Source organism: Anopheles gambiae, chromosome 2 (assembly GCF_943734735.2).
Source record: "Anopheles gambiae chromosome 2, idAnoGambNW_F1_1, whole genome shotgun sequence".
NCBI classification, from domain to species: domain Eukaryota; kingdom Metazoa; phylum Arthropoda; class Insecta; order Diptera; family Culicidae; genus Anopheles; species Anopheles gambiae.
This window is the reverse complement of record NC_064601.1, coordinates 102,335,872-102,347,583: the sequence shown is the minus strand read 5'-3', so window position 1 is coordinate 102,347,583 and position 11,712 is coordinate 102,335,872. Positions and strand designations below refer to the sequence as shown.

The window sequence follows — 11,712 nt, the reverse complement described above, 5'->3', positions numbered from 1 at the left end:
GTAAGGTATGGATGATCCCTGCAGTGAACCACTCTTAAAGGCCGGGGGACATTGTCCGTACTCGCTAGTGTAATTTCGATTTTTACTAGCGCATCTGGCGGCGGCTGATAGGAGTTTTGTTTGGTCATCGAGGGAATGGTCGTGCCGCATATCAAAATTAAGTAGTTTTTTCAACGTTTTTTGATACGAAAATGGCTGAAATACTTGCACAACATATTTATCTATCAATTACAAAGCTTATACAGTCCAGTTCAATTAAAACATACATGGAAAAATAGGACTAGCGCATCTGGCGGTGGCTTACCGAAATATTTTGCCAAAAAAATTATAGTCGCTTCAGAAAATATGTTATTTTTCCATGTTTTTTTTACGTAAATTGGACCAGAAAAGGTTTTTAAAAGGTAGATACACATGTTCTGCATGCATTGTATTCATTTGCGGATCGAAAAACGAGGAAAATAATACTTTATTGCGCGATCCGGCTCGACCATTCCCTCGGTGACCAAAAAAAGCTTCCACCAGCCGCCGCCAGATGCGCTAGTGAAATCGAAATTACCCTAGCGAGTACGGATAATGTACCCCGGCCTTTAGGTTCGTTATGAATGTTCATCAAGCAAGCGAAACATTCCCTTACATGTGTCGACCTGAATGAAATATTTTTTTTTTTCAACATTTCACTCTCCTATTCCTAGAACCAATCAACTCACCAGTAGCTAAAGGACGATTATTGCAACTCGAACTTTTCTCCATCGACTTTTCTCCACCCAGCTGAATGTTCTATTTTTCTGCTTCACATTTTCTATCTTCCCGCGCGCACACAGATTGTTGTGTTGGCAGCAAGATGGAACCCATTCCCCCACGCGGCCAGTACAGCTGGCCAAACAACTGGCTGGTGCAAGGGCACAGGATGGCACTGATGAACAGCACGAATATGCTTCCTTTGTGCAGGCGTCGGCGGTAAGTATGCACCGATGCCTTCCGATACAGAGTGCATCGCAGCGCGAGCAATAATCGTGTCCACCGGGTCTCGATTGTGGCACCGTTTCGCTAAGGTCGTTCCCGAAGACAAACGTTTGTTTGTCGAACTGCTTCGAACCATTCGCTGCTCTTGCTCGTACAAACGAGCTGCTGCCTCGAAGGATTTAACTTTACCGCTGGGTTGCCGCTCGTTGTGCGATTATCTCACCCCAACAGAAAGGAAACTATTCTCCCGTGGGGGCATGGAAGCAATGACGCCATTCTTTCTATGGCAACTGTCACCATGTACATTTGTTGTAGGGTGTTTTGTTTAGGTGCGAGAGATGTTCGCGGCGCTCGTGGCATCCCTCGAGCGAGGGACACAGAGCATCGTAATCAAAGCTCATATGTAAATACCCGCGCCAGTACTGGTTCCCGATCACTCCGAATCCTCCCTCCCGTGGTGCCGAGGATGCGCATAAATCAGAACCCCGTTTCGATAGTGGCACCCAACTCAAGGGGGACACAGCAACAAGAGCCGCCGTAGGGATCGTTTGGTACGTTCGGTTTATCTTCGTACACGTTGTTTCATAGTTCCGGGACGGGGGTTTGCCCGAGACCCCAAATCGCACCGATTCGATCGAATCGAACACATTTGGCATTACACGGCCGCTCATGCGAGTAAACGGATCCCAAGACACAGTAAGACACCGCCCGTTTCCCCCCTCTTTTGGCCACTTTTCTTTCTCACACACACACACACACAATGTCGCAAAACACAACAGAACGAGGAGGGAGAGAAGCGTCGATCCCAATCATGTTATTTTATTTCACCCTGTGCTGTGCTTTCCCGTGATTTATGCGAGCGCTTCAAAAAGCTGGCAAAAATCTTTTCCGCCTTTCCACCACTTTCCTCCTCCTGCTCTTCCCAACCCTTGCGGCGATTCCCTTGTGTGGCGCTGGAATGTAAAATATTTGCCATAATTTCACTTTTCCTCCGAGTGTTGCTGCCGCCCGTTCGAGCCGAAAGCTTCCTATCAAGCAGAATCGCCGTGCGGGAAAGGTGGAAAACTGGAGAAAAATCCCGGGACACTCTTTACCTTCGCAACAAGCAACAAATATGTGGGAAACGGGAACAACAACTCGTCGGTTGGAGGGATTTGTGGCCGGGCGTATGTGTTGCGGTGCAAATAATTCCGACAAATTTCTCATTCCTCTACTCACACAACACACCCGAACCGCTCCACTGTGGTATGATAGGCAAATTTTCCAATCTTTCTACCCACCCGGGGATGGAGGGAAAGTCCCAGGAGCGTTCTTACGATTTGGCTTTGCTTTCTCTTTGCCGAGGAGGCTGGGGAAAACCGGGAGATGGGGTTGCCTTTTTTGCTAGCCTCTACCCTACCGGTGGGCTACCGTCCGGTGAGGTTAAGTTCGTTCCGGAAGATTTTGTTTGGCAATGATTTCTGACCTCAAACACACACACTCTTTCTCTCTCTCTCTCTCTCTCTCTCTCTCTCTCTCTCTCTCTCTCTCTCTCTCTCTCTCTCTCTTTCTTAGTCTCTCAGTCCCCTTGTTCTCTAGCTCTTTTAGGGCAGGCTTTTTTGAATGGCTTCTGTTTGGAAAAGGTCATGGATTTATCGTAACAAGGATCAATGGCTTATCGTGCTGGTGCTGTCAGTTGTACTGTTGTTTCGGGCAGCTTCCGGTTGAAAAAAAAAACAGGTTGAATACGTACCAAACCCCATTGCAGGATTAGGTTTCGAGCCTAGTGGAAAATGTTAGTCTTTTTTTGTATTTTTGGCCATATGGTCATCAGGTTGGTCTTTTTAACATCCGATTGTTTTCGGAGCAAAACTATTTTATGCAACGGATTAGATAAAATGAACAAATGTTTTTAATGAAAACATTTATCTGCTGTTTTAAAAGCTGCTTTAGGCAGTTTATATGGCGCTCACTACCATTTGATAGTAATTTTCTCACATTTTATTCAATTTTTTTAAATAATCAAAATGAAGTATGGGCAATCATTTCTCACTACATTATTTTCTCCAAAAAAAGAGATCCTCAATAAAGTACATAATTTGATTGCTGTGTTTTACTTTTATTAGATTGTTAAGCAATCGATAATAATATAGTGAGAGCTTATGGGCATACTTCCTTCAATGGTACTGTAAATTAAGTTAGTATTGCCTTAGGTGAGCAGCATTTAATGGGTTTGTTTTTGACTTTTTCATTTAATTTTTGACTATGATACTTATAACTTCGTGGTCTGAAACAATGATTCCAGTAACAGCCAACTTTTTGGAGGTTAATTATGCATCGAAAAAAAGCAGTCATTATAGTCTTTATTCCGCATAAAAGGCTCCTTATCAGGGTTCTGGACCTGTTGAAGCTCTCCAAACTTAATCACATGCCAACAAATGAGACAAATTATAATTATTATTGATTCCATTTCTTCCACTTCTAAAATTACTATAGGAATGTATTCAAAGCAGACGCTAAACTAGTGTCAAAAGACTGGTTTAGTCTAAAACTAAGCATAGAAATATGTTTTAAAATGTAATAACTGTATTGTAACACTTTTGAAGCACAGACCAAACAAGTTGGATTTGTAATGCATGAGTATTTGTACCTACTGTGACCGGTAATTTGGAATGAAAAACACATACTAGTTGATGTATTTTTCACTGAACTAAGCAGAAAATTACATAAAACGCGTAAAACTTCCTTTGGTAGCAGTTGTGCCAACTCAAACTCTAGTTTTAAGTATTTTTTCAAACAGAAATCCCAACTATGTTCAATGCCCAATCATACCTATTATAGTTAAAATATCTACCAACCCCCTTTCAACATACCCATCCCATTGGCACTGCACCTGTTCATTGGACCTGCGAACGAACTCCACAAAACGATGCACCATAGGCACCTGCCCCCGCTTTGCACCAAAAATCGATCGAGTGCATCGATTTGGCACGGAACGGACGGGAAACCACTGCAGCGATTAATCGCGCCATCTTGTACAAGCGCTTCGGGCGGTGGGCGCCAATGGGTATAGTACCAGCGCATTTGCGTATACGCACTTTACCGATGGCTTGCGGCCACCGAGCACGGTACCAGCCACGTTTCGCGCGTCTAAGCGCACCTGCCCGTCAGGTCCGGTCGGCCCGAATAATAATGGGCGAATGGCCCGGGCCGGGGATCCATGTCGGCGCTGGATTAGCATAAACTCTAATTCTATATAATTAGCGGCCATCAAGTTCAGCGGACTATAACATCAATCGTCCAGCCAGCGTAGGGTCGGTTTCCGAAAACTATCCCGCTCATCGGTAGGTTTCGAAACCCCGGACCACCCGGAGAATGGGGGAATGTCACACGGCTGCTCGTTTCGGTCGACGCCCGAACTCCCCAAGAACCGCATCGCTTTTTTCCCGCACAGCCGGTGCGCGCACTCGAACAATGCAAATATTTCCCCTTTCCCTCCCCTACCCCTAGTACCAAGCGGACATGTGCCCGGGAAAAGGGACAAGGAAATAAAATGACAAGCATAATGGGTGCCTGACATTATTTTATGTCGAATCAATTTCAAAACGCTGCTGGCCAACGAGCCGCGCTGTGGAGCGGTTCCTGCCGATGAGAAGCGCAGACCATTGCCCCGTTTGTGCTTGTGTGTGTGTGTGTGTGGATAGACATTGGCCATTGGACCGAGAACCACGTGAAACGGGCACGAATTAATGAATTTGTGAACTGAACGTTCCGTTCGACGAGCACTGCGCGTCGCGTCGCAGCGGACAGAAACCAAAATTCACCATCCGGAAGGAAACGGCTGTTCCATGTGGTGGTTGGCCGGTAAGCGGTTCATATAGTGGGGTAACGTTGGACAGCTGCCCATGTGGTGGACAGTCTGGCACATAAACGAATCATATTAATCGGCGTAAGAGCACTGTGAGCCGTTAAAAGCATTTCAATACTCGGAGCAAAGCATTGTTGAAGTCTTTGCACTGGATGTAATTGGGAGAAATGGGACGAAAATGTACGAGGTGGCATAATTTGTTTTGTAAATACGATGGATGCTCTATTTAAGCTACTATTTGAATGAAATAGGAAACATTCAATTACTTGGTACACATCAAAAGTTATTTGTTACATATTCTGTTGTACTTAAAGGTAATGACTAAACAGTTTCTCGATTGAACTTGAAATACATGCCATCTTTTGTACTTGTTGCTTTCATCGCGGTTTTATATACGGAAGAAATCTCAACACTGTACCTTTTCTTAACCACAAGGACCGGGTTGTATGCTAAATGATCGTCCTAATTGGTGGTTTGCATCTATCACAAGCGGAATCATAGCCATGATGCGTGAACTGATTAATGCAAGTTTCTAATTTTCTTCCTATGATAGACGAGTCTTTGTTTGGAGATCGAACTAGATATCAACTAGACGCCTTAATGCATCCTTTTACATGTGCCTTTGAACTGAACTGACAGCCTGCTAATCAACATCAACATAAGTCAAATGACATATAAAAAGCGTTGGAATATTGAATTCTGACGAATCAACATCTTCCAACACAACCAGCCGCTGCTCCGCGCCTAACTTAGCCGTGAAATGCTTTATTGGCACAGAATGCCGAACATTATGCTTGGTTTTGGATGGGTTGTACAAACCAAAGTCTAGAAAAAAACGATCATTCGAAGAAGAATGGTAGCTACCGTTGCCTAGGATCAACGATCTGAGAACATTAAAGGGCATTTCGACTGTTTCCGTTTCGATCTTGAAGAATTCTAGGAACTGGGTGCATGATGGTTGTCTCTGCTTCCTTACTTATTTCTTAATTCTACTTGGTTGCATTTCAAATGCCATGAAAGACAACCAAGATCAACAAAGATCGAAAGACAGACAGCAATGCGAGAAACCTCTGTGTATTTGTTACTTCGATTTTAGATTGAGATCTTTCAACCGATTTCGTCACATCATTAGAGCCACACAATTATCATCATTTTCTTTATTGTCTAAAGAATTATTTTACCTCAATACATTAGTATACATAGTATACATACATGGCAATACATGCCATCAAATTCTCTTACGACTCCAACAATAACTTTATTTCATATAAAAATAGATGACGATAATATTGGCTACGAAGCTACGAAGTAGTCAAGTACACCCATCGAATAAGCATTTTATTTTGTGCCTAAGGACCTAAACTAAACCTAAACCCCAAAATGCATACCAAACATACGGAGCATCACCACAGCCAGATAGATAACCCATTTGAGCTACCGATACATCCGCATCGAACACCAAACTGACAGGGCTTCGGTAGGCATCCCGATCAAAAGTCTGACATTCAGCACCACTCCGACAGACACTAATTGCCAATCATTCAATCAACCTCGGAACCTTGACTCGACACCAGACCATGCCCAAAAGGGCGAGAATAAGCCAAACCTCTCTTGTTCGTGGTTCGCTGCACATTCTCCCCTTAAAAACAAGGAGAAGAGGACCATGTAGGTGTAAATTATCCAATTAGTCATATTGCCCTATTGGCAAGTGGTTGGGAAAGGTGGAGAAGCGCTGCCACTCTTGCCATTTCCGGATGGTTTAGTTCTACGTTTCTGGCGCTAGTCTGAATTTGATATCTGGAATTGGGTAGATAATGGAAGCTTCCAGCAACCTTCCTCCAGGCTTTCCAGCCCCCAAAACCCGGGCCCCCCCCCCCCAAATGTCTCTCTTATCGTTTGAAATCAATCGAAAAGCAGACAAACTCATCCCATGCCAATCATTTTATGTATTTAATTGAATGGTATGGTAGAATGCTAACGTATGATGTTATATGCGGCGTAGCGCTTTTCTTCCGTTATCGGTAAATATTTACACTTTGAAAGTGGAGGAACAATCGATGGCATCAAGATGGCTACGTTTTGTGCCGAGACAGCCATAACGTTACTCCATTACAATCAGAATCAATCGCATTGACGACTGAAATCATTGAAAGGTGTTCGGAAGAAGTTCAATCCTCCAATACTTGGCACATTTACATTAAGCTTTCCGGCAGTCGGAAAAGCTCGCACTGAGTGCGCTGAGCACTGAATATTGGCTAACGAGACAAAATCACTGTAGTAAGCACCGTTCCGGATATTAGTTCCTACAGACACACTTGAAACTATCGCCACGTAATTAACTCTCTTCAGACTTACCCTCATTAGTGCCATTTGCTAGCATCGGCGCGTTCGTGATGGTTGCCGCCGGCAGCAGGATCACTTTGGCAAGCTCTTCCGTTTCCACCTGCTTCGACGACGCTAGCGTGTCTTTCCTGCTGCCAATCGACTCCTCAGCTGCTGCTCCCCGTTCCGTAGCTCCGTTCGTAGTCTTCACCGGCACCGGCGTAACCTCCCCCGGCACAACCTCCGTAAACAGCATCTGAGCGAACAGACGATCATCGTCGTGGATGATTTCGTTCTCCACCAGAAAGTGTACCTTCTTCCGGCCACCGGTCGTCGATTGGGTTGCGTCTGGCTCGCTCGTGCTCGCGATCACCGGGAACGGCGTGGGCAGATAGAACTGTGAGCCCGAGTTGCGCTTGTCCGTCAGATGGCGGGCACTAATCGTACCGTGCTTGCCGAAGGTGCTGGCACCCTCCTCCGACGCACTCCCGTTGCCGTTGGTGGTAAGCTTGGCCAGCCGCTGCACCAGCGTGTGATTGAGCCGGATCGTGTCGTAGCCCGGCCCGCCGGCTCCCGTATCCTTCTCCACCGTCACCATCGAGGACGGTGGTCCGGCCGGCATCGAGGACGGTCGCTTCAGGATGGACTTTATTGCACTTTGCGTCACGCCCGGTGACCCCGCCTCGGCCGTGCCCAACGGTGCCGTCGAAGGGAGCGACCGACTGTCGTCGTTCTCTTTGGTTGCCTCGAGCTGTCGCTGCTTCGAGCGCGGCGGCCGTTCGGGCGTACCGGCGGACGGGGAGCTTAGCTCGTCCGTCGCAGCCGCCTCCTCGACCGGCACCTCGACCGGATCGTACACGAACTCGTCCACATCGTCGTACACGGGCGCACCGGACACACTCGTGCCCGAGTCGTCGAACAGCTTGATTCTTTGGCCATTGATTGCCGCGATACTGTTCGCCGGGTTCGGATTGTACCGGTTGGCGTACAGTGTGTCGAGGATGTTCTCGTACTTCTGCGAGTGCAGATCGAACTCGTCGCCGTCGGGCGCGAACTCGTTCAGCATGTTATTGCCACTGGTGCCACCACCGGAGCTGCCCCCAATACCGCTCAGCGAGATCAGATCGTACGGATTAACGTCACAGCGGAGGATGGATTTGCGATTCTGGGCCGTGCTGGTTGGGCCATCGTCGAGCAGATCGGTATCGCGGTCCGGCTCCCCGACCCAACAGTCCTGGAACGATTCAAGCTTGCGTCCTCCAACCCGCGAACCATTCTTGCTCAGCGACGGCGACGGAGATCTTGCTGCCGATGAGCGCTTTCCCCCAGCGGTGCTCCCACTGCGACCACGGGACGGACTCGTACTCTTCGCCCGACCCCGTAGCTTCTCCTTCAGGCTGCTCTTGACCGACTTTGGCCCGCCGGCACCACTCTCGGCCGGTTGTGTCAGCCTCGACCGGCGCATAAAGTCGTACGGGTCCGGGTTCCCATTTCCGAGGATGGTTGGCCGCGACTTCTTGCCATACGTGGACGCTAGCTTAACCGTGCCGGCGCTCGTTCGAATCGGCGGTGGAGCAAGATAGGTGGCACCCGAGGTTAGCCGCATCGTGCCACCGATCGGTGCGAGCGGTAGCCGAGATCCTTTGCACTTCTTGCACACGGACGCCTTCTTTATCTCGCGCTTCGTCCCGGTTAGGTACTCGGGACAGCAGCAGATCAGTACGGCCACCTCCGGCGGTGGAGGCGGCGGACAGTACATTGCTGGCAGGTGGGGATGATGGGGATGGTGCGGCGACATTGCCAACGGTGGCGGCATACCGCGCACCGTCCCGTACACCCACGTTTCGGCGTACTTCATCGTGGCAAGCTGATGCACATTGGTGTGGGAACTGTTCGAGTGGCCGACGGACGACAGGGAGGCTGGACCGTTGCCACTGTAGTCGAGCGATGGGTCGTAGCTGCGCGCACCGAATGGTATTAGGGCGGAACCGTTCGAGCTGGCCGTACCGTTGGTGGGTCCGGGGGACTGCTTGTCCTCGGCTATGGGTGATGCTTTGCTGAGCTTAAGACGTTGGCCCCATGTTTTCTTGCTCTTGTCGGTTGGTTTCGGGACCTGTGGAAGGGAAGAGACGCGGTTAAAGAGTGTTTGAATGGTAAAAATGAGCTAAAGTAACACTATTTGTCATATAAAAAAGGAAAATGTTGATGTTTTAGTAATTAAGGGGCCATCCATAAATTACGTAACGTTACACATGAAAGTTTGATTCAAGTGTTTCAATTTTCCGACAGCTTTGTTTTGTGTAACTTAACAAGGTTTTAAACGTCTTTCGCCCCCTTAGTACTTGATCGTTGGATCGTAGTTTAATTCACTCTGTGAACACTTCGTTATGAGCGGATGACCCCCAAGTGGACTTGTTGTCGGGAGCTATTTTCGATTATCAAATTTTCAGCGAGTCTAAATTAGTTTAGGGAGTCATCAGAATCCAAAATTTCAAAAATAAGGTAAAAAATAACAATAATACATTTAGCCTTAGAATAGATTGACCTGTTTCCCAAAATTCTCTCAATAAAGACTAGAAAATGAGCTTTTCTAGGTTATCCCTATCGAATGTATATTTGCCATTTCCCGATAAATTGACCTAAACTCTTGAATCGATTCTTTGATACCTTCAGTTTGTAAAAATGTCGAAATTCACATCATTTCCTTTTAGAACTAAGTGTCTGTAAAGTCTCTCTTTGAGCCGTAACTGATGAGTTTAGCTTTTAGGCAATTAGTTGGGCATCTAATTTAGTTTTGAAAATCTTTATCGTTATTAAAATTCTCGAAACGCCAACCAAAACTAGTACCCGCATAAGCATAAAGCAAATACAAATTTATTGAAAGCAAGACGTACTGATATTCTCGGGTATGGTTTTGATAATCCTCCCATCTCAAAACTCGTTACGAATTATCCATCTTTGAATTTAAAAGAATTGCCTTAAAAATGCCTGTTCCCACGCTTAACTATTCATGAAGTATGCAGATACCATTTTGAATCATTTACTTAAGCTTAAGAAAACCAAAGTGACGGAATGTGCCGGCATAGTTTATATTCCAAATTGCGTGTGGCTATACATATATTGGATCGAAAGATTACTGCAAACGATTTGCAAAAAAACAACTTTCCACAACAAAGCGTAGCTGTGAGCACATTTTCCCCATATGCTTGCCAAACGATCAAGAGAAGAAGTAACAAAAAAAAAAAAGAAAATAGAACGCTCACACACATTCCCATCCCACACAAATCGGATCAATGCATATGTGCAAATTTCTCAATTTCTTTCACCGATCTTCCGAAACGAAATCAAATTCCTTCGTGCTGCAATCGAAACCGCCTTTTGCCGAACACACTTGCCCACGTACGGTTCGCATTCTACCGCGTTCCGCCGGGTGGAAAAGGATTTTCACAACTCCCCCCCCCCCACCACACACACATTCAATTTGCTTGGGGGTGCTGCTTTATTCTTTTCACCGCAAGGAAATGTGCTTCAGGTCACGTAGTGAGCTTTTGCCCGGGTTGTGCGGGGAGAGGTCGGCACTGGTCCGGGTGCGAATTCAAACCCAGAAAAAAAGGAAAAACTGAGAAATCTTTCACTCGCCGATATGCACGAGCAACTGAGAGGGGTCTAACCCCGAGCCTGCTTGTGGTGTGATCGGAAGCAAAACTTTGGCACAAACCCTGACGCAGAAACTTTGAACTGGCGTCAAAGTGTCGAAAGCTTCCGTCACACAACGGCTGTGGGTGGACGGTGATAATTTTATTGGAAAGAAAGCCCGATGATGTTGATGCGTCGCTCGGGTTGACTTTTTTCTTCTTTCTTTTATACGGCTTGAATTTGACTTTGCTAGCCACAACCTCAAAAAGTCAGAACCTCTCAGAATGCTCTCAGGAAGTCTCGCAAGCCTGGGGTTTTGTGCGGTGAGATCAAATCACACCCCTGAACGGTGTCTCCAGCGAGCACGTACCATCCCCGCGGTTATGACCCACGATGGAAGACGATTTTTGTGGCTTTTGCCTTTCCGGCTTCCCGGAAACCGGGATGCCCCCGATCCAACTGCGTGAAAATCCGGCGTGACTTGCGGGCAACGAGAATTTGCATCCGCCCGTTTCCTCGGTACATTCGATACCGCCCGGGAAACGGCGACACCAAATCCCGCCCGCCCTCACCAGTCACGCGCATCAAACTTTACGAACTGAAGCTGGTCGTAAAATGCGGTTCGAAGCGAAACTCTCCAATATCGGCGATCGAAACTCGGCGAGCGAGGTTTTGGAGCAGGAGAAGCTGTCTTTGCATTAAATTGCTTCAGTAAATGAACACGACACGATGCTGGTGCTGCTCGACTCGTTCAACCGTTCCACTGATAGCGATTTCACGTAAAACAAAGCAATTTGCGTAAGTTAGCAACGTTATGCTCCGGTTGCCCCGGGTGGCAACGGACAACCCCTAAGCGTTGTACCGAAAAGAAGCGTGATTTTCGCCCTCCCAATGTGCGTTGCGCTGCGCGGAAGTAAATCCTAAATAGGTATCGATTTCACAAC

The 11,712-nt window shown here is 46.9% G+C and overlaps 1 protein-coding gene across 6 annotated transcripts in view; it reads right to left on the bottom strand.

The window, feature by feature from the left end:
- Positions 1-11,712, bottom strand: part of LOC1277109 (serine-rich adhesin for platelets) — a 151,136-nt gene that overhangs the window by 7,898 nt on the left and 131,526 nt on the right. For all 6 annotated transcript variants that reach the window (XM_061650686.1, XM_061650687.1, XM_061650688.1 and 3 more), the window contains one exon: positions 7,166-9,245. In XM_061650686.1, coding sequence (XP_061506670.1) covers positions 7,166-9,245 — 2,080 coding nt within the window. The remainder of the gene's footprint in view (positions 1-7,165; positions 9,246-11,712) is intronic.